Source organism: Branchiostoma floridae, chromosome 11 (genome assembly GCF_000003815.2).
Source record: "Branchiostoma floridae strain S238N-H82 chromosome 11, Bfl_VNyyK, whole genome shotgun sequence".
NCBI lineage: Eukaryota > Metazoa > Chordata > Leptocardii > Amphioxiformes > Branchiostomatidae > Branchiostoma > Branchiostoma floridae.
The window spans coordinates 13198640-13221966 of NC_049989.1; the positions used below are offsets into that span (position 1 = coordinate 13198640).

Sequence of the window (23327 nt, forward strand, 5' to 3'; positions counted from 1 at the left end):
CTTTTTGTTAAGATTGAAACAGCCATTCAAAACAACATGCCAAAGGAAAAGTCAGTAATACACCCATGTAGTAACAACAAAATTTGTCATTCTGAAGATATGGAAATGGTGGCATACCAGTTCCAGTACTGTGTCTAATACGTTCTTTCTGTTGTCCAACATGACTGTAAGATATCACGTTTCATACACTCACGACTGTATCTCTTACGCATGTACATCACCACATTAGAATAACATTGAGATAATTAATGCCTTGCTAACAAATAGTGTTATGTTGACTAACTGTATGCAAAATCTTATCCCAATCATACCTCAGCTACAAAGCGTAACACTGATGCTACTTTGACAAAAGTAGGGCTACACAAATTTCTTTCCTAGGTTGTCATTATCAGACATTACAAAATGAATATAAAGCCACAATGAAAACTGGCTGGAAGGAATACTTATTGGTATTTGACGTAGTCCTTCCCTGAAACTTTGCGTACTATAGTGCAATCTTTTAGGTCAATGTTTTAGTGTCGCTTTTAGAGTTTTAACTTTATCTTTTTAATCCAAGAAAGAAGAAATTAAATTGGTATAGCCTAACTGGTCTTAATATGGCTGTTCCTTTGTACCTCCTGACTCGCCGTACACACATGGACACAAACAAACATGCAACTAAATGCTATAACCCTACAACACTTAGTTGGAATTATTCACAATAAACTATATTGGGGGGAAAAAGATTTTTATACAACATAAATAGCCAACAAACCAAGCAACCAAATGATACATACATAATATATAATGCAACCTTTTACACATTTCTCCTATAGATTTATCATTATACTTAGAAATATGGTGTAATACTTGCGTGATTCTCATTAAGAAGCATACGGTCAAAGCTTATAAATACACAATTACTGACAGCCAACTACGGTAATACAGTTTGTAGCAATTATAATAGACCTGATATGTGGATAAGTACAGTATCGTAAGAAGCATTCATCTTAGAAATTGTAGTGGCCATACATATATGAAACATTGGCTAAAGTATAACTGTAGGAATAAATGAATAAGATGCTATGAACATTCAATAAGTCAAAGTGGCTCTACGGTATCTTTTGTCTCAATTTTATTCTGAATACTCTGTGGTACAGTACATGTAGGAAGTCATTCTTTAATTCTTATCCGTAATATCTCTTATAAAGCAGGCAGTTATACAGGTATATCTTACTATAAGGTTAATTTGTGTGTTGAGACAAGAATGCAGCTTCAAAGGTGAATCAAATGTAAATGGTTTCCTGCAATAAGCTAGCGCACAGTTTGAAATGCACATGTGCAGAGTGATACATGGTGGGTAATACATGTAATATGTCAAATTCGAAGGACCCTGTCAAAATGCAAAGAATTGACAGTTTCCTTCAACTTTTAACATGTTGCCCATAATAAATCATAATGCCCATGTGCAACTTAAACCATAAACTACATTTCAGTTTATTACAGAAACAACTGCAAAATTATTGGTCAGCATCAGCTAGCTTTATAGGAATATAAAGATCTGGTCTTCTTTTGGAGTACAGAGATTTTTGTCAAAGACTACTCCAGAACTATCCAAACAAAAAGCATTTACATTTGGAAGGCATATGTCCTCAAGTCAGAGACTAGTCCCCAGTGTCACCACACCCCCCTAAAGAAGAGTTAGATTGTTCCAAGACTACTTCACCTTTAGTTAATAATTACAAAGAGACAGGAAAAAAGACACCCTGTCAATCTTTTGTGGTGACCCCCCTACTAGAACTGCATGGTTCAACCCATCCTTATAAAAATTTGTGTGTATCTTTTTTTTCTTTTTGTTATTCAATCCTCTCTATATGTTTCTAAACATGTCCTTTTATCATTCTAAATTCAATGTCTGTCAAAATTCATACCACATTTGGATTGAAAAAGTCATAATCAATGGTAATTGTTGGCCTAAACAAAAATTAGATTTCAAGCAGAATTCCATTCTTTGAATCAAGCAAAATTGTACCTAAAATATACATGTTTGAAAATAATCTCTCTCATTGGCTGGATAGTAACAAAGTTTCCTCTTTGCTGATTGGATATTAAGTAGCCAATCACTGGTTACATAGGGCTCAATTTGCAATAAGCAGCAGTCTGATTGGTTACTGTTTCAGACTATATTCTAAGTCAGTAGATACTATCTAACCATCTTCGTTTTCACAACACCCTGTCGTACCGTCCAACATTAGTCTAACCGAACAGTTTTACAAAGCAGGGATGACAATATGGTTTATCGTTCTGTTCTTTAAATGTTCCTTTGTTCAACTGTTTCAAGCAGAAGGCGCAGACAAAGTGTTCGGGGTGGAACTTTTTGGACATGGCGGTGATACAGCGTCCGGTGATCGGCTTCTGGCATCCCGAGCAGAGCGAGCCCCGCTTGGCGTGGTAGTGGATTTCGCAGTATGGCTGTCCGTCATGGTCGAAGAAACTGCCTCCATGGAAGGGTTGCAGGCATTCCTGATCCAGAGAAAAAATTGAAATGTTTTAGTCTGGGAATTTCGTACAGAAAAGTGGCTAGTACACAACTTTTCTAAACACTGGGTTTGGCCTGAGCCAAAGTACAGGAAAAACGAAGCCAACACTTTACAAGTGGTAGTTTTGAAGAAGCAGATTCTCAAACACTTCATATCATAACTCATTCATGAAGACATGTGTATTCTAAATGGCTTGTAACAAAAAAAATTCACACATTTAACTTTTTTGATATTGTTATATAACATGGAGATTTTCTTGAGATTATCATCAGTTTTACAATTTTAAAAACTTTCATCAAAATAACTTGATAAGCCTCGCAAGCAAAACAAAAGATGACAAGGAAATAGAGAGTAAGAAATTGATAGTTTCTCTAAATGTTCTCCATGGCGGAGAATATTTAGAGATGATCTGAAAAGAGCTGGGATCCCATGGGAGTGGGCTGGAATCCTAGTGTCAATGGAAACTTGCCAAATGTGCCTTACGGCACAGGAGGACCTAAGAGGAAGGTAAGGCAGTAAAAAAAGGTGTAAGAATGCTCACCCTGCACACAAAGCAGCCTGGATGCCAGTGGCCGTTCAGAGCCGAGATGTAGTTATCCACGATGGCCTTGTTACAGCCCCCGCACTTGGGCGCGAACATGTCGAAGTAGTCCTCGTAACAGTACGCCTTCCCGTCCTTCTCGTGGAAGCCCTCCTGTCCGAAGGGGCGGCCGCACTGGTTACAGAAGAAATGTTCGGGATGCCAGGTGTTCTCCAGCGCTGTCACGCATTTCTATGGAGGAAAAGAGAAAAGGGAGGCATGATTCTCAAACTTGTTTATGATTCTCGCATTAATCTTGATTCTGAAAGTTCAATTTTCACTCATCATGTTGGAGGAATGTCTCTGTAGCTCAACTGGTAGCAGCCTCACAGTTAACCTTTTGCCTCCAATGAGTGACTAAGGAAACCCTGGGTCAAACCCTGGATTGGGACATCTCGGTTGGGGCTGAACACATCTTTTGGAAAGGGACACAAAATGGGGGTCCCGTGTTCTAGGAGATGCCTCGACTATGTTAAAAATAAGAGCTAACAAACAACCCCTACCTGTACAGTATAGTAGTCATGCTATCAAAACAGCAAGAAAACTTTCTGCCCAATGTCAAAATAAGGGTGTGCCATTAAGACACAACTTCTTCTAACGGAACAGTCCAGGACACTTACATCTAGGATGGGCCCATTACAGTAGCCACATCTGGGGGAGAACAGGTTGTGGTAACACTCCTCGCAGAAGGGAGTCCCATCTCTCTCGAAGAAGTTCTTGGTGCCCAACTCCCCGTTACAGTTCTTGCAGGTGAAGTGTTCTGGATGCCATGTCCTTCCCAGGGCAGTTACAATCTGTGGGAACAAAATAGGTGCTGAGATTAGTACACAAACTGTGCATATGATACAAGGTATTCCTTATAGGATACATGTATCTCTCTGGACTGTGCCAAATTGAGCCAGGCATTTGCAAAGTGGTGCAAACAGGTACCAATTCCGTACAGTTTGTTGCCCGACATTGGAAATTTTGGGAAACTTGAAAAAAATTTGCAATAAGCAAAATGGCACATTTACATGTTTTGTCAAATATTACCTTATGTTTTATCAAGTATAATTAAATGAACATCCTTTTTGATGCACTTAGAAGTTAAAAAAAGGTAACGGCAAGCTGCTGGGTATGGGGTTGTGGGTGTGGAAACTTACCAATCCTCTCTTACATAAAAAGCTATCTGTCACCAAAAAATCAAGACCACAGTATGTTCAGGCCAGAAGATTTAAAAAAAGAAGAACAATCAGATGCAGTACCAAGGTTATCCACCAGGGGGCCCAAACTTGCCCTTACCATTCGTGTCCACAACACCAACCCACATACCAAATATAATAAAAATCTATCCTGAGAAATACACATAAACGTACATACAGAAACCAAAACTATACCTCCATTTTTAATGGAGGACACAAAGACATGTAAAAGAGCCCACCTGGCCAACAATAGGCTTGCTGCAGGCTGCACACTGGCCCTTCTGTACCGTCTGCACCCCCTGTCTGGACATGTCAGACTGCAGGTTGGACAGCATGGTGTCCAGCTGGCTGCCCCGGGGGAGGGGCTCCCCCGCGGGGCTGGGGGAGGTGGGGCTCCTGGCCTTGTTGGGCGTGGCGTAGGCATCCTCCACCACAGCGGGCGGGGCAGGCATGGGCTGAGGCTGGGTGAAAAAAACAAGATGAGATTCTTCCGGACCATGTTCTCCTGAATGCTAAAATTGCCTTTTGTTTCTTGTACCTGCCTCGGTTACTGATACACTTGCCTACCTTTAAGTGCACAAAACAAGCACAACACTGTGTTATACGTACCTGAGCCTTTAACTACTAATAGTACTGTACTATACTAGTAGTATATAATTTTTTTATTAAAGTATGCAATTAAAATGCAAAGTCTGAGACAAATCTGTGGCACTGAAACAAAAAATAAAGTATTCCCTTCTCCATAGATCTTGAATACATTTTGAACTTGTCTGGACAACAGCTCTGTAGAAACGTTATATACCAAAACAATGTGTAGTTAAACATTCTTCTGAGAACTGTTTCATCACCTTGCTCTATTTGAGGTCCTTTTCCCATTCTTCCCTGCAAAAAACTCAAATAAAGGAATACTACGCACCCCCATTTGTAGCACCTTTTGAATTTTAAATAGTTTACAAAGTGTGTACTTCTACATCATTGAAGAAGTACATGAACTGAACTGAACTGAACTGTACTTCTACATCATCTCTCCATGTACATGGTGCTAACTACCGAACTCGTCAAGCTTATTGTACTTGATCTGTCTGAACATTCTTATGTACTTTTATTGTATGACTTAAAACAGAAGCTACATGTAGTTTATACCTGTACATGGGTGACTTGAGTACTCTGCATCCTGAAGTCCGACAGAGAGGCCATGAGGTCGTCCAGCTCCTTGGTGGCGGAGGACGCGGTGCGGGGCCGCGGGGACGACTGGCCGCCCGAGGAGACCGGGGAGGGCATGGCGTGCTGCGGGGCAGTCTGGGAAATCACGGCCTGGTGTGGCTGGGGTGCGTGGTGGTCGTTGTATGGCGACGCTCTCTGGCCAGGAGAACTGAAACAGTTTGACAAAGACAGCCATTATTTTATTAGCTAATGCTAGCTACTATTCCCACATGTACCTCTTGTCAAAGGATAAAGAGGATAATCTCACTGGACTGTGCCAAATTGCGCTAGATTATTGCGGCAACTTTACAAATCTGTGAAAATTGTACTTTGTGGTCAAACTGACATGTGACACATATGCATATAAAGCCCAAATGAACTCAAGAAAAAGGCTGTGCCCAGAATGTCACATTCTCAGTTATTAGACAAGATGACCTTGTCAAGGATTGTACTGTTGTTACAGAATCAATAAAAACCTCATCAAAACAAATTCCCTGAGGAATACTCAAATGATACTACTACGCATGCGGGGAAAAATTCCACACGTGTACGAAATTTTGGGAATTCTTGTCAAACGGACACACACTATTATATTAGGCTCACCCCTGGGGCGTCACCAAAAAGATTTGCAGACTCTGAGATAAAAGGATCAAATGTTTGCTGCTTTGACCCATCTTGTGCCATTTGCGAAGTGTATTGTTTTATCAATATCAAAAAAATATAAAAAATTGGCACCTGGTTTGTTCCACTTTACAAATGCCTTTTGCAATTTGACACAATATGACACATTTTCGTTCTTTTACTGTACACTTACTTTGCTCCAGTGGGAACTGCATTCTGTAGCTCGTCCAGCAGACTGTCTACGTCAGGCCTGATGTCGGAGATGCCCTTCTTAGGCTTGGCCTTGACGGGGGGAGGGATCTTCTTGTTGTTGGCTGGGGAGTCGTGGGGAGGGGAGGTGGACACATGTAAGCTCCCTGCTGAAGGGGAGAGGAACAAACAACATCAGTACAGCCTTAGCATGAAAGTTCATCTGTGTTGGTAGAATACATTATATCTAGGAAATTGCTAAACTTTACTTCCAACACTGTAATAACTATAAGGACTTACCCTCTAAATTTTTTATCAATCTCCGTCGACCTTGTTCACAGAATGACCCTTTCTAACTCCAGCAGTGACGTCAGGAAGACACCACTTTTGCAGGAGGGGGTCATAAGTATCAGAAAGTCTATGTCGGCCCCAGGATTTCTTCACACGAGGAGTGAAGTAGGCATTGCACATTACAGCTCACCGACCCACACTCAACAGAGACGGGGGGCGACATAGACTTTCTGATACATTTGTACTTATGACACCCTCCTGCAAAAGTGGTGTCTTCCTGACATCACTGCTGGAGATAGAAAGGGTCATTCTGTGAACAAAATCGACGAAGATTGACCGACAATTTAGAGGAGTAAGTCCCTATCGTAATTACAGTGTTGGAGGTAATGTTTAGCAATTTCTTCTATAATCAGTACAGTCTGTTCAAAACCTATTGTGTAGATTATACACATTGGCATAATGTATTGATCGACACATCAGAAATACATGTATGGAAGACAGGTAGTGTATGTGCCAAATCATTACATACACAGATACATTTAGAGTAAACTTTATACTTGCTTTGCTGTTTGTGAAAAAAAAAAAACCATGCAGGTCTAGATGTACAATAACATAATAATATTCATGGCTTTAATTTCTAGATGACATTAAGTGCAAAGTTATCACATTCATAAACAAAGCAAAGTCTATACAAGGGTCACTGACAGTAAGATATATCGATATATTATAGAATGACAAGTCTAGCGTTGTACACATCTTTCCTTATAGAAGACGTCAAAAGCTCCCCAAAACATCAATGTAATGTGTTCTTATACTAATACCTAGAAATGACACTCATCAGTGACTTTCAGAAGAGAAAGCACATGACATAAAGACTCTTGTGGCTGTTTCACAGATAAAAAGAGGAGAGATGAATATACATGTACAAAGTGACAGCTAACAAACAAAATGTGTCTCAAATCTGCAATTCTCTGGTCCAACAGATCATTATATTTTAGAATAGACGTGTACCATGATGAATAAGGGTTGTACACGTTACTTGTAAGTCAAGCCAAGCAGATGTCTGGCATAGGAACTGCAGTGAATATGAGCCATTGCAGAACAGTAAATTGAACCTGGTAGAAGTATGGCAATAATGAGAATCAAGGTTCGAAGTATACATGTTTCAAGATCAAAGGTGAGTACTTTTAAAAAGTACTTTTCTTGACCATGCTTTCTACATGTCCAAACACTTGGGTTGATTTGCATAACAGGGCCCATACCTTTGACATTGCTCCTGTATAATGTGATTGCGTGTTTCACTGTAATAACTGTGTGGTGACTATGAGTAACTGGACAATTTTGGAGTTTCAAATAACTTGCTCTTTTGTTCCAAAGGTAAGGTTTTGAAAGGGACAGGGTAAAAAAGGAAAGAAAAGAAAGAGATAGAAACTACCGCTGAAAAACTAGAAGCCTTATGAAAGAATAACGGCGCGCAAAAGAGCCGTACCTTCTTTCGCTGCCGGCCTTTCCCTCCCTTTAAAGGCTGGGTCCAAGAAGGTGGCAGTGCATAAGGAGGAGGCAATGATTATCTTACGATAGATGTCTTCCAGAGGGAAGGAAGGGCGAGACACAGAACAAGAGAAGACCGTAAAGCAGAGAAGCAGACTGCTGTAGTTACAAGCTGCATGGCAGAAATGGGAAATGCGGACTAACGTCTAGGCAATTTGAACCATCGTGTTTCGAGTTTTCCTACATTTCTGCACTAAATATAGCCTTCACACCGAATACTGAGGAAACATCTAAGTCCTCACTTAACTCAAGTTGAGAAGATACGTGACTTTGTATACAAGTCGTTTTCTTTTTTGAACAAGAACGAGTTCACATGTAAGGACTTGTGGGAAGTCAGTACTAACAGTTCGCCTCCAAGCCTAAGCTTCCTCACAATGTGTATGTGCACTAGCTGAGAAAAGATCAGTGCTCTAATCCGTGAGAAAGCCTCACAAAAGATGCATCTACCGTATATTCTCGAATAAAGTACGCACCCCAATTAAAGTACGCACCCCTGATTTTGGACAAGTCTTAGACAGATCTTTGGAACTGAAAGGTAAAATGGAAAAACTCAAATAAAGTACGCATCCCTTCTCCACCAATTTTGAACAGACCTTTAACTGGATAAATTCAAATTTATGATGTTTTCCCCAGGTTATTTTGCATGAAATAACCTGCATTTACACTGTCATTGTCTCTATGAACTTGTGAATTGCCTACTGCAAATTATAAAAATCACTGAGAACTGGTAGAAGAAATCAGGAAAAACCAGTTGTACAAGTCAAAGTCACTAACTCAAAAGGATTGTATGCAAATGCCAATCTTATGTAAATCATGTTTAGACAATTTCTTTGTTTCATGTGTAGACAACTACAAGACAACAACAATGTGCATGTTTTGAAACATTACTAGAAGTGTAGCTCCACCTTGCTTTATTTTAGGCTTTTTTTACCATTTCTCTGTGCAGTGACCTCAAATAAAGTACGCACCCCAACTTTGGCAACAACTTGTAGCACCTTTTTAATTTTGAAAAGTTAAAAAAGTGCGTACTTTATTCGAGAATATACGGTACATGTAAGAGATTAGGAGGTAGGCACTGTAGCTGTGTATTTCTTGTTTGCAACTTGCTGCCCATTTTTCTCTAACGTTTTTCAATTTTCAATCATCGTACAACTTCCACTCTGCATTTCTTCCATAGAATAAAAGAAAACAAACACCATACTCATAGAATTTTTGTAAGAAAGATGTTTGAAATGCCTTACCTGAACTGTTGAGGTCCCCTGACCCCTGGGCTGCATTCAGGTCGGCTAGGAGAGAGTCCAGTTCGGAGAGGTTGTTGTTGAGGGAGGAGCTCATCTTCTTGGGCTGGTAGGGCTTTGGTGCATAACTGGAGGCTGCGAACTGCTGGGGGGCGTGTTGGTACTGGAGCTGGGGCTGGACGTTATAACTCTGATACACTGGGTCCTGGGAGAGAGGTACATGTAAAGGTCATCATTGTTCTAGATACGCTTTTTTTTTACAGCTAACTGTTTAGGGTTTGAAATAGCTGGGGCTGGACGTTATCCTTATAACTCTGGTACACAGGGCCCTGGGAGAGAGGTACATGTAACAGTTTTAACAGTCAAATCATCATCATTCCAGCTGAGCTTTTTTTTAATGACTCCGAGTTTTCTGGTTTGAATAACTGGGGCTGGACGTTATAACTCTGGCACACTTTATAACTCTGGCCCTGGGAAAGTGTCAGACAATGGTTTTATCTACTGGTTAACGGGCTGTGCTTTTTTACATTTTAATGTTTCTGGTTTGAAATAGGGCTATATGTTATAAAAAATAACTCTGGTACACTGGGTCCTGGGAAAGTGTCAGACAATGGTTTTAACTACTGGTTAACAGGCTCTGCTTTTTTTACATTTTAATGTTTCTGGTTTGAAATAGGGCTACTGATGATATGTTATAACTCTGGTACACTGGGCCCTAGGAAAGTATCAGACAATGGTTTTAACTACTGGTTAATGGGCTGTACTTTTATCAATTAAATGTTTCTGGTTTAAATAGCCAGGGCTGTAAGTCATAACTGTGGTACACAGGGCCCTAGGCCAGAGGTAACAGTTTTACCAGGAAAATCATCATCATGCCATCTGAGCTTTTTTTAATGTGTTAATGTTTCTGGTTTGAATAACTGGGGCTGGACATTATAACTTTGTTACACTGGGCCCTGGGAGAGAGGTACGTGTAAAAGTTATCATTGTTCTAGCTGTGCTTTTTTTTTTACAGTTAACTGTCTATGGTTTGAAATACCCGGGGCTGTAAGTTGTAACTCTGGCACACAGGGCCCTGGGAGAGACATAAACGTCATCATTGATCTAGATGGGAAAAGTCAAGCTTTTCTTGACACACTGATTTTTTATGCCTTTGGGGGATTTTCAGAGTATGAATGCTGATCACACACACAGTTTCTGTACCTTGAGCAAGCTCAATTTGCTCATGTCTTCCAAGATTTCACATATTTCATTTCATATGATTTACTATTTCTCTCTTCTTGACACACTCATTTTAGCTGCCTTTTGGGGATTTCATGAGAATTAATGCTAAGGGAAAATTACTGAAGGCTGTCTTTTTTTTTTTACAATTTCCATACCTTGAGCAAGCTCAATTTACTAAACGTCTTCCAAGATTTCATAACTTTCATTTCATAAGATTTATCAGCCCAGCAATAAAAATGAAAGCGTAAGCCTCTACCATAAAATGGTATTCTGGGCAATCATTTTTGTCCTCCTTTCTTTTTCATATCGAAGCAAATTTGTCCATGGGTCGTTGCCTTGCATGCGGCCCTGAGAAACGGCCCTCCAGATTGCCTAGGTGCAGTGGGCTGTTTGATAAGTTGTTGGTGGGTCTATATTGACCTGGTGTGGAAAAGGTGTGATGCTGGTACTTAAAGGTTCATTTACACCCTGATAACATTGCTTCTGGGCAATCATACCGCACCGGTCCAACTTCAATCACCCAATCCTCAATCAATACACTTTGTGTGAGCTTCCTTTTCAAATATCGTGGAGGCAGTCAGGCACTTTAGATGGTAGAGATGCAATGGAGCGATACACTGAAGCTGGTTGCTATCTGAATCCCGTATATATATCTTATAATATTGTTTAACATGGATCTCTGCGAAGATTCTCCTCAAGGATTTTGCAGGGACTGATATTCACAAATTAGAGGGGGAAAAATAATTACATAAAACAATTCAGACTATTAAAATCTAGTCTTACTCTTACATATATTCAATATCCAATGTTCTAAAAGTAACATAGTTAACTGTTGTTACACGTTATTCAATGATGTTAACTAAGAAAGTATAATTTAATGATGAATAGACAAATTGATTAAAGAGAAAGAAAGGAATAAGGATAAAAAAACAGAAGTTGTATCTAAACCAATCCCACTCCAAAATACTGTATCAGGAATTTTATTACTGTAAATGCAGAAATGTTCGCGGTGGATTAATGTTCGTGGTTTTCGCGGCGACCACTTAACCGCGAACTTAAATCCACCGCGAATATTTTTCTATTATGGTATTAGACTGCAGTCTATGGTGTTACCGCGAAATTAAAACCACCACGAAAAGTCCTTTTTCCCGCTACCGCGAAATTAAATCCTCCTGAACTTAAATGCATTTACAGTATTAGGAAATACTGTAAATGAGGAAATGTTTGCAGTGGTTTTACGTTCGCAACTTTGCGGTGAACTTACCAGGAAAATATTGCCGTCTTCCGCTTGCCTACTTACCGTGAACATCAGGCATTGTGAACACTTAGAAACTTCCCCCTAACATAGAATTAAATCACCGCAAACATTTCCACATTTACAGTATCAGGAGACCTTATGGGATTGGTAAAGATACAGCCCCTGTTTGAAAGAAAGAAAGAAAGAAGAAGCTGATCTCACTGGTGAGGAGGCAGGCCCTGGGTTGTGTGGGGAGGAGGCATGCGAGTGGCTAACATGTGCAAACTGGCCTTCATGCAGGGAGTCTGCTAACTGTGGGAGGGAGGAAACCCAGGTGAAAACAAAGTCATATGCTGCACACACCATCTATAGGTGAGAGATCTACAAGTGTAGCGCACCTGAAGCCACTGTCACACACGAACCACGTTTCTTTCTTTTCAGGAACTTTTTCATCATGTGATTTTTAAGGTTATGGTAGAATTGACCATAAGCCAGCCTCCTTTGTGGCCTGCCAACAGTGCTGGCGATTAAGGTGGACTCTCACTGCACTTGGGGCACCGGCGGGGCACTGCAGGGTTCGTTCACTGCGGCACTGTTTTGCCATTTTCGCCAATTTCTTTATAATTTAGATATGGCAAAATACATTAAAGTATGACTTAGCAGATAATTACACAAAATGTAAGAAAATTTGTTCTTTATCTCTGACATTTGTTGCTTCATCTACAAACCCCACAGTGCCACAGGGATGCCTCAAGTGCAGTGAGATACCACCTTTACTGTTGGGGGAGTGGCGAGCGCTTCTAACAGGCACTGACACGACCTTCATAACATAAAAACCTGGTCCACACATTGAAAATTGGGAGTCTGCACTGTCCAAACAATAACAGCCAGAGTTTGTGGAAGGCTGCGAAGGAGGTTATAAATGAGGCTCTACCACGGTCTTTTCCATTACAAGACAGCTAAATTTTGTCCTGAAGTTTTTTCTAACCTGTTTTTTCTAATGAATATAACGCAAGTGACAAGGCTTACAAGTACATGAAAGAAGTCAGGATCACAAACCAAGTCTACAAGTACAAGACTAGCATATCTTGAGAAAACAGAAATCATCATTAGCAGTTCAACAACAAGAAAAGCCATATGTCACATGAAAATATAGGATACTACTACTTGTGCAAAGAGATACAACACTAGTGATGCAGTAAATATATTTCTATACATCTACTTTGTATAATACAAATGGTATACCAAGTTAGTAAGGGAAACAAGGGGTAGAAGTCACCGTCACCGTAGAACACATCCACAAGGCAAGCAGAAAGTTATAATAAAAACTTAATAAAAACAAGAGTTCGTAGACCTCAGGCCTGCATGAAATGTATTGGGTTTCTGTAGACCTATTGTGTATTTTTGCCTTTTTGTCTGTGGTACGTGGTTGGAAAAATGAGCTTTTTACCGTGTTGGTTGTGCACCATGCAAAAGTCTGACTCTGAAATTCCATTTTCTGAATTTGTAAGTTTGGACATGGATGAACATTACTTATTTTGGATTTCTTAAGTATGTAACCAACCACAGTACTTTGAAGTTATTGAGACGCTACCTTTTTTTGTCTCAGATGGCCCATGCACATGTAGTTACTCTGTCACATGATATACTAATATCTTCCTATTTCAATGTACTGACCTAATGCAGCTGCTAAGTCTCCTTGGTTTGTGTTCTTCCAATGATATTCATTAAAGATTTATTTCTGGGGTGTTATTCACTTGACATCGGAATGTTACTCGCATAATTTGACCAATGATACTTTTATCTGTAGTTCCATAGACATTAGACAACATGAATAGTGGTAGCCCCCATGCAGCAGCAACAGTTAGTCCCCAGGGTGGTATGATATTTTCATTCAATCCATCCAACCCAAACCTAAATCTCCTGTAGTATCTAAGCCAAATTTAACAGCATAATTTACTATGAAAAATGTCCTTGTCAATCCCATTTATAGATGGCAAGCTGCTGGCAATGGAAGCTTTGAAAAGTTCAGAAGCTGTTGTAGTCAAAGCAAACACCCAGCAAACATCCCCGCAAACCAATGAGCAGTTGCTTAGAAGGGGAATTTCATCATATATTTGCCGCGACAAAATGCAACAAACGATACTGAATTTAAAACAGAACAAAGCTAAGCCTCCACCACTTAACCCTGCCTGTACCATAGATTAAGCAGGCCCAAAAACCAAGCGAATATGACTAGCCCAAAACAACAAATTACCTGTATACAGTATGGAAATGGCATTACCAAAGAAACAAAAAGAAACACAGGACAAATCATACACATACCTTTCTCTTATGCCCACACTCTATACAGTTCTCCTCCACATTAGAAAATTGCATCTTCTTCTGTTTAAGTTCAAGTTCAACCATGATTGCCAACAGGGTAAAGGAACTTGTACCGGAACTTAAAACTCAGTACTATACAGCTCTAGAAACACCACAAAGAGTAATAAGCAAACTCCAATTATACCTGACCAACAGATATATAATCTGGCACACTCCCGTCATCTGGCAAACTGTCAGTGCCACTAAGTAACCTGATACATTGAAGGTAGCCCAGGCCAGATGATGGTTCTACACCCAACCATAATCTGTTTTTAAAACCAAGCAGATATTGGGAGGATGCCCCAACCACACTAAAACAGGGTCAACCTATACAGTATCAAGTTCAAGCACTAGGAGGCCCAAAATCAAACCTGACTACCAGGACACCACAAACAACTCACGTACCAAATGGCAACACAATGGCACCTTGCGTTCCGGAGATACAGCGCACGCCCCGTGCCCGCACAAAAGGTAACCTAAAATGTCAAGTTCAAGCACCAAGGGCGCCAAAATCAAAATTGAGCATTATTCAGCCACCGCCGACACATGTGCCAAATATCATCGCGCCAACACCAGCCGTTCAGAAGATATAACTCCGGAAACACCCCTCCCGGACACAAAATTCGACCTGCCGGGTCAAGTTCAAACGCGACAAAGCCCAAAGTCAATCCTAGGCAACAGGCAACAACCCCCCACCCATGCACCAAAAATCGTCGCAATCGCGCGTATCGTTCCGGACACACAGCGCCAAAAGTGCCCCAAAAACACCAAAAATGCCACCTGCAATGTCAAGTTCAAACGCCAGGAGGCCCAAAATCAAACCTGAGTGTTAGGCTACCACCCCCAACCCACGTACCAAAAATCGTCGTGCTCGCACCATCCGTTCACGAGATACAGCGCCCTACATCCCCGGCTACCGAAAAGTTCCCACCAGCATCAAAACCATACCTGCATACATGCAGGTAATGAATGGGTCTGTTTAAACATTTGAAAACCCCAATTCATTGACACTTATGCTGAAGTATTGCCTGTAACTGTCAACAATGCTGATGACTTGTCTGGCAACAAGATCTTCTGTCAGTTGCCCTGGCTGGCTGCTAGCAATGATTAATTCCCAAACTTATCTAGTTTTACTGTTAAACAGTTTTTACTTGTGGCAGTTAACATTGGCAGAATTACTGTGCATGTAACTACCAGTAACAGAGACTTCTTATGATATCTAATAATTGTCAGACTGAGATATGAGGAGGAGTTCAGTTAGATGCATAACTTCTTCTCTGAAATATTCCATATGGTTTTATCCCTACTGCTCTCAGAATGGATGACTGCTATTCGTTCAGACAGAATATGTCTTTTAACATCAATGATTCATAGCGAGGAAACTTGGAATTTGTAGCCATCTCATAAACCACCGAAAAGGCCAATAACAGTAAAAGTCAAATCTCAGTGAAGCCCCCAAGTTCACATCTAATACATGGGTTATTTGAGATACTGCCTTCGACGGGGTGATTGTTCTAATAATTCATAGCGAGGAAACTTGGAATTTGTAGACATCTCATAAACCACCCAAAAGGCCAATAACAGTAAAAGTCAAATCTCAGTCAAACCCCCCAAGTTCACATCTAATACATGGGTTCTTTGAGATACTGCCGGCGACGAGGTGATTGGTCTAATAAGTAGCAATTTACCGTGAGCACAGGCGCCACAAGAGTCAAGCTGTTATACATGCTCCAGCCCTCTCAAACACAGCCTTCTGTCACAATATCATTAACATTAATTGCTTATTACTACCGAATCAGTCATTAAGGGACCGCGTTTGCCCCTGTCTGCTAATCGAAGTGCTGCGGGGGCAAATTGTCTCATCAGTACTGCCGTTAGAGTCGATAGCGTAGAGGGGACCGCGTGAATTCTCTTCTGAAGAAGTGCTGAAGTAAGCATTGATTTTTGTACCAGTAGGGTGCGAGGATTTGGTGTTCAATTTCTAGCTTGGCGGGTCTGGCATTGAGGCGGAGAGGACAGTCATACATCAGTGACATGCGATGTTAGGAGGGCACATTAATCACAAGACGGCCCCTTTCTTCCGAACTATTCTGGGAAGGCAGCCCAAGTTTTTCAATAGACTAAGTGTCAAACAGCAGTCAGACAATATATTAGCACATCTCTGCTGAGTCTCTATAATGGCAAGTGCAAGGAAATGTTAGAGGTTAATGCAACAGGTCACTTTTCTTTTGAGACTTCAATTCAACAAATTAATTACTTTTACCAAAGTTATGTTTTGGTAGCATTCATATGTTGTTGTATATAGCTAGCTATCAGTATCAAGAAGCTATATAATGGATGTATTCAATTTGTCATAAAATTTGGTTCTATGGTTAGGTCTTTTATCTCCTATCAAAGAAATGATTAGACTTTGGGTCCCTTGGTGGTTAACCTAGGTATTACAGCCAAACTTCCACTTTTAATAAAACTTTTTCTAACAGTTACAGCACATGGGAAGCTATTACCAACTCGAGCGAGCATTTGTTGGTGTTAAACTTGGTAACCAAGCAATGCTCTGGGTTGATGGCTATACTTGCTACTCGTTAATTTGTTACCTAAGTTTTTTGTTTCTTCAAAAAGACAAGTCACAGTGACATCTTGACAAGAAAATGTGAAGCATCCAGCTTGTACATAGACAGGGGAAGATAGGACGGGGTTTGGATTTATATTGCTGAAAAAAAAGACTTATCACAGAAGACAACAGAAATACATGTATCTTCAAGGCTCGAAATACACACCTACAACATGGCAAAAAGATTTTCAAATTGCAGAAAACAACTTGCTACAATGACGCAGTTTTGCTACTATCACATATCGCAAAAAATACGGCACATCAAGCCCTGAGTTTCTTGCTGCATATATAAACTCTACTGAGAAAGTCGAGAGGATTCCACCTATACCTGTTGTTCGGACGGTGGCGGTGGAAAGTCGGCTCCGGTATCAGCTGTGCCGTTGATCGCTCCTGGTGCGGGTGGGGGTGGTACCGGTGGCGCCGGGTCGTGGTCGAGCCCTTCCCGGGGGTAAGGTGGCCTTTTTGGAATGGTCTGCTCAAGGTCAGCTAACAGTGCATCTGTGGGGAGATCACACGTGTCATCAGATGGGTAACAAGACTACTGTAAATGCAGAGAATTTCGCGGTGGTTTAATGTTCGCGGTCTTCGCGGTGGCCGCTTCACCGCAAACTTAAAACCACCGCGAACATTTATCCATCAAACCACCACGAAAAGTCCTTTTTCTCGCTACCGCGAAATTAAATCCCCGCAAACTTAAATACATTTACAGTATTATGGTTGGCATCACATTCAAGATATTCAAAGCAAGCTCTGGCATCTAAACATACATCAATCTAAAACTTTTTAAAGTAAAGTCCAGCTCTACAAAGTTAGGCCTACTCAGTGTTTGGAAGCCCATGTTGTTAACTTTCATTTAATTTGTCATTTCAAGCTATCCAAAATTTTTCATCTGTCTTCTGTCATGAAGTTCAGATAATTTGGGATGGAAGGAGTAAAGTTTTTGCCAGTTTTAACACGCAAATTTCCGTCCTGGGTCGGAGGGGATGCGTCTTGAAGACAGTCCAAGATCTTCAGACCCTTGTCTGATGTAACTTAAATTGTAAGCTGAAAACAAACATTACAACTTGATTCTGACCAAATTAGAGATCTGGTTATCTTTTGTATACATTGTATGTAACTGATGGTACAACATAGGTCTACCATGATTGTATATCTGCCTAAAATTTAGAAGCTCGGAAATGTTCCACTTGCACCACACCCAAAGCTTTCCTTGGTTCCCAGCCACCAAATAAACAAGTCTATACCTCACCAGTGTGTGAGATATCTGTATATTGGTGACTATGGCTCAGATGACAACTACAAAAAGAAATGTGCAACAATCGTTAACATAATTTTCTCTTTGAAATTTAAATTGATCTGAGAACCAAGGAATGAAACTTATTATTAATCATAATCACATAGTTACATAATCATATACATTTAGATTGTCTCTCATTGCAAGCAAGAAATTGCAACATAACACCACACTGTACTTGACAATGGTATATTTTTTGACATAAAGTTTCAAAGAGGAAAACAACACTTACACAAAGTTAACTTAATACTAAGTGCTTGGAAATGGAGAAAGTAGAGAAATATGCAGAACAGGCTATTTCTAAGTTCTAATGCATTCAGATTCTGACAGTGATAAAATCTATTTTGTAGATCAACCTTGTCAATGAAATTGCTTTCATTCATTGACTCATTCACTCACTCACTCACTCACTCACTCACTCACTCACTCACTCACTCACTCACTCACTCACAAATCACCATAACCTGACAGTAGAAAGAGGGCATTCTATCTCCTTACAAAGTTCTGCTAAAATGCCCTGCTTCGTAATAGTCTGCTACCAGTCCTGGATAACTTCAAATACCAACAGTATCTAATAATTCTTCACCAAATCTATGTTTGCAACTTGCCACACCTATTTTTCCCTACCAACCCTAATAGACTTGATAAGATTAAGAAATTGTTGTCACAAAAACTGACACATCTTGTCTAAACCAGGGACACTGTATATCCCTTGTTGCCTGGTTACCAATAATCAGTTCATCATCAACTAAAGGATTCCCCCACACGGACAGAACATGACAAGAATTCCCAGCTTTATATCTGACCTTATGCCAGGAATTCGGCCTCAAGTCTGTCCAAAAATAACTGGGAAATACTTCTGAAATCCAGCATGAAAACATGGATGAACTCCTTCCTGTTTGTCAAGGTCACACAAACATGGCCGCCCACACAAATAACCTGTGCCCAACACCGAACAGTTGGCTTCTTTCATAGTCTTTCTTGGTTCCATTAATCATTGTGTTCTGTTACTGTTTCACCTCGCTTCTGACAAAAGACATATCAACACTGGCTGACCCCTCGGGGACTCTTCGCAGGAAAGGGCATAAATACACAATGTAATTTCTGAAGCTAAAATACACAGGTGTCCTACAGTTTACAGCACCCTTTCTGTAAGGACAGTGAATCATGTCAGAGCGCTGGCAGTCTAACTGTCTTCCTTTGCAGAAGCGTTTTACTTGGAAATCAATATCTGCACCCACCGTTTGTGTGCCTGCTGTTATATCGGGAACGGGTTTTCTGCGCGTGGAGAATTTGCGCGTGCGCGTGAAAAATCTGCGCGTGAAAAAATAAAGTTCCTGAAATATGTCAGAAAATGTGTAGCAAGGCATAAAAATGTGAACCTAATATATAATTTCCCATCTGTTACCTGAATACTTGGTTTAAAGAAAACCTGATTTTTAGATCCCTTGGAATAGGTTGATTTGCATATTTTGAACATTTCAAAATCAAGTAAATTTAACAGAAATACATGGAAAAATGACACATACTATGTTTTATATTGTATGATGTAACAATTTGAGGCTTTTCTCCATTATAGAAGCTTAATTTCATCTTTTTTGAAGCAGATTGTTTCACGCGCAAATTTAAAACTTTTTTGCGCGTGGAAACTTAACATTTAAAAATCACTTGAAAAGCACTCAGATCAAGACTCTGTACTCTAGAATGCAACAATACCATACTTGATTCCATTTTGTGCCATCTTGTTTGAGCATTTAAGTATGAAACTGCAAAAACGTTTTGAATCCCTTGGGAATCAGCTAATTTGCATATTTTCACGCGCAGATTTTTCACGCGCAAGTATTCACGCGCAAGTTTTTCACGCGCACAAAACCCCAACCCGTTATATCAAAAGGCACCACCAAATATTGAAGTATAGACATTCAAAGTCTATGTTTTAATGAAAGATATTATCACTATAAACCTGATCAATTGAAATAAATGAATGAATTATGTAACCATGTAGTTATAGATTTAAACCTACAAAGTGTAACAGTTTTCTTCCTGTCAATAAGTAAGATTTATGAGAGTAAATGAAGAAACTTGCCCGACAAGTATCATTACATTTCTTAAATCCCTCTTAAGTACTTTCACTTTTTAATCCTTAAGAGAGCAAGTACATTCCACCTGTATCATGTTATAGAAGTTTGACTATATGAAAATACAGTAAATTACTGTGCATATTATTAGGTAATGTAACTGTAATACTGCTACTTGTAAATGGAAGAAGTATGAAATTTTTGATTCAAACTATGCTAGTAAGAAGAAACTCATTGTACAGGTATGACAGACACTGAAAATAAAGTTATGAACATAAGGCATTATGATTATGAATGCATCACTGTAATACTACTAAATGTACTTTGAACTTTTTTGACATAAACTATATCCTAGTAAAACTAGGAAGGAGAAAGTTGAGTAATTGTTGGAAGTTGAGAAAATTCTTGAAATGTCTTTCCTGTGAGAGGAATTCTCTGGCTGTGACATGTTAGTACCCAGGTCTTCCCCTGGTGCAGACCTGACCATATAAGAACAACAGGAAACCTGTTTTCTCTAACCTGCGAGCTACGTCACATGTGACACATCCGAGCCAAAACCTCGCAATCCTGTGCCAGAGGGTCTTTCAGGGGATACAGGGTTCAAAATGTGAAGAAAATTTCAATGCTACCTTGGGCGCATGTTCATTTTTACGACTTAGCACACTACATTATCATTCAAGAGTTCTTGAAATCAGAATTCTCACACAACAAAAAAAGTTTGCCTGAAGATTTAACTTGTTGAAACCCCCTCCCAGACCCTCCCTTTGATACAGCACTATATAGAAGAACTTTATTGCACGACATTTGTACATGGTACAATGTATGGCAACAACTATTACACAAAGTACAAAATTGGTGTATAGAATAAGACTTACTATATATGGTAGTCCTTGATTCTTGAACTATCAAATATTGTCTACTGTCTTACACAATAAATTGCTATTCTTGCAATTCATGTTGGAACAGTCACTTCTCTGATTTAGAGACCACACAAACACAATATTAACCTGACAATTACGTATGCAAGAAAATACACAAGCACATTAGTCAAGAGTATAAAATATTAAACCTTTTGTTTCAAAGGAAAGTAATTCTTTGAAAAATTTGACCAAACCTCTAACCCTGTTCAAGTCAGTTCAAGTATCTAAAACTTTAGTAAAGGTGGCACTATTATTTCTTGATATGAAGACAAGACATACCATTACTATCTTTTTTTTTTTTATAGGAAAAGTATTATGTATTATGTATACAGATACCAGCTAGTGATAGCAGGTACATTCCAATTATGTTAGAGATAGGAAAGAACAATATGTCATGGAAATAGACCGGAACCAATACATGTTCTTGCCCATTCAAACAATCGTTTACATTGTATCCCATTCCTTGAAGTAGAAAAATACATGCATGACTGCAAGTAGAAGAAAGTACAGTGAATTTTTGGGACAGAAGATACACAACTGCCTATAATACAACAGTTTAATTTGTAAATTTAGACCAAACTCAAGCACCATGTTCCACTCATAACACAAGCCTACAGCATATACTTCTCTTGAGTAATGCTGTACATAAAACCCACAAAACCACACTGACAACACCCATAACTCAAATCCCTGTCAAAAATTGTCTACCATGTACATGAGGGGAAATGAGAGGATATGATAGTGCTTGGGTTTGACCAGATATAGGTACATGTATACACGTAATGTAGTTATCCCTCCCACCCCAATCCGATGTATGCACCCTGTTCACTAGATAGAGCCCCAGACTTGCGTGACAAACGTGCCACAGATTTGGCACCCACTTTGTTTGCAAAAATGCTGGAGGAGTCAAAGCTCCCTTGACCACAGAGTGAAGACACCACCATGGGGTGCCCCGAAATATTTGTCTCCGATTAAACCCAGTGTGCCCACCAAATTTGTCCCAGGCAAAACAACAAGTGGCGGGAGGTCCTTTGTAAGGACACACATACCAGGTGCATTTTCCTAATGGTTGGGGAATGTAACTGTCATATTTGACAGGTGGACACGCTTTGAAGATCACAACGGTACACTTTACATCACACATTCAAACTTCACGTAAGGGGCATCTGAGTAGAACGCATGTCTACCTCCGTCAGACATACATACAAGGGGAATCTCAACTATGTCAGAAAAATGTTCAATCAAAACTTTAACGAAAAGGACCTCTGTTCCTACTTTGAAAGTCGAACACTTCTTCCCACTCAATCTAAGTCCTGCTGACAAACATGAACAATTCCTTGAAACATGTCTTGAAAAGACAAGAAACCTACCGAAGTTCTCCACACATTGTTGGAAGCCAGCTTCTACCTCCATGGCCATGATGTTGTTCTGAGTCATTCCTCCGATGTCTAGCTTTTTACCCAGACTTCTCCCTGACTTCCTGAGGGTTTGCGTGTCCCACCCGGCCCCAGGAAAAATCCACTACAAACAATGGGGCAGGGTGGAAACAGGAAACCGCTGGCTCTACCGGCCCTCCTTTCCGGAAAGTTCGGCTCTCCGTGTTTGATAAACTCCTAGCTGGTGCGAGAAGCCGTCAGTGGACGCGGTACGGCTCTACCAGCGCCGTTCGGATGGGAAAATCCATATGACTCAATACCTGAACATTCACTGGCGTGGAGTCATTTATTTCTGTCAATAGCTGAGACAACCCTTCTGTTTTGCTTGGGCAGCTACCCAAGTGAGGTAAACTATACCCAGTGGGGCTTCAACAACCACTGGCAGGTACACAGCAACATTAAGGTAAGCACACCTATTATCTATTAATAATTGTACTAATAGTAATGCATGAGAGCCTTATCATAAAATATTTACAGTAATTGGCAAAACCTCACAACCACTTATCATCCAGAGGAAATTTAGGTCGCTGTGATAAGAGTCATTGCAAGCATGATTTTGTAGGGTCCTTGGAAGAAATTGTGTGGAAAAAGTTTTAAAAACAAGCTTGACTTTCTGCTTAAGTTAAAGTAAATACTACGAAACAAAATCTTCCTTGTTAAAGTTTTGGGTGGTGATATATACATACATTCTTGTATATTGGTTACTTTTTACATGACAATTTTGGTACAAGCTGCATGTATAACTGTGTGTTTGCAAACTGAAAACTTCTTCACATTTGATAAGAGAGTC

At 40.0% G+C, this 23327-nt stretch overlaps 2 protein-coding genes across 3 annotated transcripts in view; both read right to left on the reverse strand.

Annotated features, from left to right (window-relative positions):
• LOC118426514 (coiled-coil domain-containing protein 157-like) overlaps nt 1-23327 on the reverse strand; it is a 1184186-nt gene that overhangs the window by 472764 nt on the left and 688095 nt on the right. The window lies entirely within an intron of this gene.
• LOC118426525 (paxillin-like) lies at nt 726-22553 on the reverse strand. The gene is given in 10 exon segments (XM_035835991.1): nt 726-2502; nt 3061-3291; nt 3720-3893; nt 4520-4741; nt 5424-5652; nt 6298-6463; nt 9377-9578; nt 12057-12146; nt 17138-17307; nt 22472-22553. Coding segments are annotated over 10 exon segments (1851 nt in total). The 5' UTR covers nt 22539-22553; the 3' UTR covers nt 726-2202.